Raw genomic sequence first — 5,709 nt, 5'->3', positions numbered from 1 at the left:
TTGCTTTTCATAACTTTCATATCTTGTATTATGTTACACAACATGCGTGGTTTAGCGGTTGGTGATCACTTTTCCATCATTTCGAAAATGAATAAAACAAGTTGTTTTAAATCTGGCCATTTCATCAATATCTATGCAATAAACAGAAGATTACATGGCCCCTTGGGGATACAAATTTTAGCTTCTTGTGCTGAAAGTATCTCTCACTCGTTCGCTTCGCTCACAAGTGAGAGATATTTGTACACTGTATCCCAGCATGGTAACCCGAGATAAGCGCCGGCCTGATGGGCCTTCTAGGCTTGTAGCAGATTTTACCTTTACCTTACCTTATGGCCATGTAATATCCTCTATTTCTCACATGGTTTGCAAAAAGCTTATGCATGTAAAGGAAAACAACACTATGGGGCCTGACAGCATTCTGCCGCAAATAATTAAAGAATTTGCCTATATATGAACTGCCCAAGCCTGTCACTAGGATCTTTGACACATCGCTTTCTACTGGTAAGTCCCCATTCTGTGGAAATGTTCTAACATCATACCAATTCCGAAGGTAAAACAACCTCAACGTGAGAGCAACACCTGACCTATCTCGTTGACCCCTATTCTGTCTAAGGTCTTGGAAGATTTTGTGGTCTCTTGGATGATCAAGGATGTTGGGGAGTATATTGATACTCGGCAATTTGGTAGTCTAAAGGATCTTCCACCACTTAAGTACCCCGTACTTGATCTCATTCACAGCTGGCTCTCGGAGCTTGAAAAACCTGGTTATTTGAGAGCCTGCTTCCTCGACTTTAGCAAGACATTTGACAAGATTGACCTTACCATCATTATAACGAACCTAATTGACTCAGGGCTGCACCGTTCTATCAGTGTACCATGGATTTGTAGTTTCCTAACAGATCGTTGGCAGTGTGTCAAACTAGGGCAGACTCTCTCCAATTGGCTCCCAGTACGTGCTGGTGTTTCTCAAGGGACCAAACTGGGTCTTATACTCTTTGTAATAATGATAAATGATTTGAAATTGGCTTCTCAGTGTTGCTCATACTGGAAGCAGAAGCTCCATCTCTTTGCATACATTAGCTAGTGGGTAATTGAACATCTCTCTTTACACTGTATGAAATTCACATCTTTAAAAAATCTTTAGGAAAGGGAAGGTTATTTCTAATTGACTTATACTCAATTCAATTAAGGACGGTGCCTACTATTGTTATTGTGCATACGTTCTGCGCATCTCCAGATACTCGGATTTCCTATCAGTGATGCTTACTAATACAGGGATATTTTTGCGCGGTTTGAAACTACCCGGAGAAAGTAGATCTTAGTAAGTACCCTTGGTATTCAAACAGAGAATTGGGGGTAACCATGCATTTTTCAGAGATAATTAAGCGAAAGAATGCCACACATTGCTTTGTATTTTAAAGCTTTTTACAAATATTATTCATGAATTATCTTTGAAAATGCGTGGTTACCCCCAATTTTCTTTTTGGATTTCAATAACACTTGTTAAGATCTACATTTCCTGCATAATCACACACCAGGGCAAAAATATCTTTAATTAGTAGGCACCGTCCTTAAGAGCAGGATGTACAGGCAACCTCCAGTGGGCTACAATAGAGTTTAAAACACTGACCTCCAGTCCATAAAGTATCCCAATGGACTATCCAAATGGACTACCCTAAAACAAACTAACTCTAAAAAATAATATTTCGAATGAGTACTATTGAAAGAACTGAATTGATTCTATACTTAAACTGCATGTACCTTGTTTATTTTCGTCCGCACGGTCGCATGAATTGCACCGATCTCACTTCACTTACATGAAGTAATCGGCTATTGCGACAAATATCGAAAGCTAACCTTTTTAAAATGGGTGCTTAGACTTAAATACCGTTGACCAACGCCATTTAAAATGGATGTTTAGGCTTAGCACTAATTGTGACACTGCTTACGACCAATAGTACTCACTTGAAATAGTATTTTTGTGGGAGCCCATTTGGGTCGTCCATCGGGGTAGTTCATGGACTGCAGGTCAGTGCATGTTTTCAGCTCTCCTATAGCCGGCCGCAGGCTGCCTGTGAGTCCTGCTCTTAACTGCGTTGAGTAAAAGATGTGAATTTCATACAGTATAAAGTGGGACGTTCACTTATTCACTGGCTAATCCAGGCAAAGAGATGGAGTTCAGTCGAACCCGGCGTTGTCAATCAATGGTTTCCGATAATCGATAAAATCAATAATAATCAATAATAATCAATAACAATTAATCGATTGGTATTGGAAATCGATAAAAATCGTAGACTTAAAGTTGTGTGAGTATCGATTTCTATTGATTTTCATCGATTGTTATCGATTTTTATTGATTATGAAATTTGTCATTTTCTTAAATAAAACGCACCATATGAATGAACAAACCATTCAGTTATCTTTATTTGTTGTGTTTTATGTTAAATTTGTAGCATTTTTACCCCTTATTACTATTAAAAGCTCACTTAAATTACTAGACTCTGATCGTCTCGAAACAAGAACAAAATTGTCTTCAAGTCTCTTCAGTGTCACTCTCTTCCAGCTTGTTAATTGGTTGAGGAAATTGTTTTTGTCTGCGCTCACTGTCATGCTGCCTGAATATACGCATGCAGGCCAAGAACATACATACATCTTGAACATTCACTCCAAAAGGGCATTCGTGATAGCCCTTGACTACACAGCGCACTGACAATTCAACTTCCTTCGCCATCTCTGGAACAAGCAAACTCTATAACAAGTGTGTTTCGGAATCCCGGTTGAAGTGCAACGATAAAAGTGCGCAATCGAATTACCCAATTACCCTGGACGTGTAAATATGCTCGGGACCAATGAAGCACGCCCACCCTAACACGTGCCAGAAAGTTGCATAATGAATTATTAATCAATGATTTTCTATAGAAATCAATGGTAATCAATAGCAATTAAGACTCCGAGTGTGAGTATCGATTTTTATCGATTGGTTGCACCAATCAATAACAATCAATGGATTGTTATTGATTATTATTGATTGTATTGATTGCAATCAATCGATCGGAAACCATTGATTGACAACGCCGGGAGTCGAACTTTCCGGTTTCAATTCATCTCTCCCGCCGGCTACTTCTAATATAAATTAAAAGAAGGCCAAAAACAGAACCAGGATCTCGAAGGTCGATAAATCCATAAAACAGAATTAGAGAATGCTACCGATTTATCGAACAGCTTTCTTATTTTCATTTTCATGGATTGTACTCAACCGGTTTAAAGCAATAAACATAATAAGCTTACAAAGAATTAAACACACGCTGGTCAGTACAATACACTAGTCGCTTACCTTGTTTGGAACCTCCAGGACACAAGCTTAACTTGCCGACGTTCGCTTTTTGCGAAGAAATACCGGTGGTAATTCCTTTTTTAGGCTTTTCCGTGTTCTCTGTCGCAGGCTTCTGAATTAATTTTTCCCTGCGGCTATCGTCGCTAACCTGTGACGTACTCATTTCTTCAAATTTAGTCGAAGGAACGTTCGTGGTGCTGGTAGAGTCGATACCTTGTGAAGTATTCAGCAGTGTCGGCTTTTCACCTCCAAAGTTCTCTAAATGAGCAAAGCTAGTCCACTCAACTGAAGTAAAGTAATTCACTCCTATTTTTGTATACTTTGATAATGTCACGGAGTAGTACATCATAACGACCAGTGAAACTATGGCCACGGAAAATGTACAGAAAAGGAATGCTTTCAACTTGCTATTCATCGCCAACAATTCCCTTCCCTTATTTGACTAATCCGTAAAGCGGTGGATGTCTGCGTGATAAAAATGCCTGCCAACAACATAAAAAATACGTTCAGGAAAAAATGACTTCGTTGTCACAAAGCATAGCACCAATAGGAGGTATAATCAATTTCCCGGTGGGTGAGGGTGGGTGGCGGGTGGGGGGTAGGGGGGGTGACTGTTGTAATACTTCATGAACGAAAACTTTTTAGTCAGTGAAAACAAGTGTTTTTTTTTTCACACGCCCCGTAGCAAGTTAGCCCCGTTAAAGTTCGCCCCACATAACTGAATTCGCCCCATAGTTAACTAAGTTCCATAGTGGATCAATTAACGTTTTAGTTTATAAAACGAGAGTTAATATCTAAGATCAGTGGCAGCCTTCAATGGGTCGAGTTTGGCCCACGATATATTAAAGTTTCTAAAAAGATTCTAGCGACCTAAGACAAACTTATTGCGCGCTCAACAAGTAAAAGCTCGCCCTCGTACTACGTCGTCATGTCTACTCACTTTATGAATTTTACTAAAATTTAGTCTCTTATCCCGAACGGAAAATTTCTAAGACTAGTCGCTAAGAGTTTGTCAACGGTAAGCTATGAAACATTTACGAACATTCGGCCATTTTCAATTACGTTAAGATTCTTCTATTTATGTGGGAGATCATAAGAATGACTCTAGAAGGGAAGGGAAGTAGTTTTATTAAAGGAGTCGAACTCGAATTCGAAATATGAAGGTGGCGAACTCGAAGAGTTAATACGGGGCTAACTCGAGGGGGCGAACTCGCAACGGAGCGAGAAGGCCAGACACAAAATACAGCCGTAAGGGAGATGCCATCTAAAACAAGGGAACAAAATAATAAATGCGAACACTAAGAGGGCTATTGTATGAATATCAAAATTAGATATGAAGTCTACACCATGCTCAATATACATTGTCAACAGACCGTGGCATTAAGACTCATTGAAGTGTCATGCAGGATTTAAAACAAAAAAATGGTCACATGAGGAATTATATTTTAAATATATATCCCTTCGCACTTTGACCATGTTGACTACATTCAGAGAGATAGCACCGTCGCCTACAGGGTTTTTAAGTACTTAAGACAAGAAGCCGCAATTGCTAGTAACGAGACAAAAGAACTTGTTATAAGCATTAGTGTTTTCAGATTGATGAGAATTATCTGATCTGACAACAAGCTGCGAGATAGTGAAAGGTGTTTTCATTTGGTGCATGAAAACACCATGAAAACACCAAACCCAACCCAGAAAGCGAAATGTCGTATTGCTGGAACTAGTAGCTCGCGGTTTTTGGCTGGAAGTGCTGAATTTGACCCTGCGTTTTAGTAAAACAAGTACAAATTTTGAAGAACACCAAAATAACAAGCTAAGACGAGGAAACAAGAGGCTGCAAGGGAGAAAAAATCCCTAAGCAGGCAACGAGTGAGCGATGCTCAACGTGAAAAAGAGCGACTGAGAGCACGAGAGGACCGGCGTAATATCAGTGACTACAAAAGAGAGAAAAAGAGAGCTACTGGCTGTAGCCTGATGCTCGTGTCACGGACTCTTCTCCCTTTTTGTGCGTGACATGAGCGACCTGGACCGTCAGGCCTGAGAATCAGGCTAAGAGAGAGCAAGAAGGAGCCCGAATAAAGAGACGAAGTTTATGGTGACGAGAAGCGGAAAAAAGAGTACGCACGATTACAAGAAAACAAGCTGAATAATGGAAACGAAAAACTGCGAAAAGAGCAAGAAGTCTGAGCACTGGAAATAGACTGATTTATAGCAATGAGCAAGCGGATTGGTCGTATGGTACGCAGACCAGTTGTAAAAATATCTGAAAACAACAACATAAGTAAATAATTATTGAGGAGCTCAGCTTTTAGAATGTATACTGTATACTATACGTATACTGAGATATTTACGCAGACACAAGGAGAGGTGCTCAA

General features: G+C 39.7%; 1 protein-coding gene across 1 annotated transcript in view; it reads right to left on the bottom strand.

The window, feature by feature from the left end:
* Nucleotides 1-3,907, bottom strand: part of LOC138049211 (beta-1,4-galactosyltransferase 1-like) — a 14,011-nt gene extending 10,104 nt beyond the window's left edge. The window contains exon 1 of the mRNA XM_068895382.1: nt 3,335-3,907. Within this exon, the coding sequence (XP_068751483.1) occupies nt 3,335-3,749 (415 nt within the window). The 5' untranslated portion in view covers nt 3,750-3,907. The remainder of the gene's footprint in view (nt 1-3,334) is intronic.
* Nucleotides 3,908-5,709: the final 1,802 nt, after the last annotated feature.

The sequence above is a fragment of the Montipora capricornis genome, chromosome 5, assembly GCF_036669925.1.
Source record: "Montipora capricornis isolate CH-2021 chromosome 5, ASM3666992v2, whole genome shotgun sequence".
In the NCBI taxonomy this organism is placed as follows: domain Eukaryota; kingdom Metazoa; phylum Cnidaria; class Anthozoa; order Scleractinia; family Acroporidae; genus Montipora; species Montipora capricornis.
The sequence above is the reverse complement of the archived record's forward strand: the minus strand, read 5'-3'. Positions and strand labels throughout refer to the sequence as shown.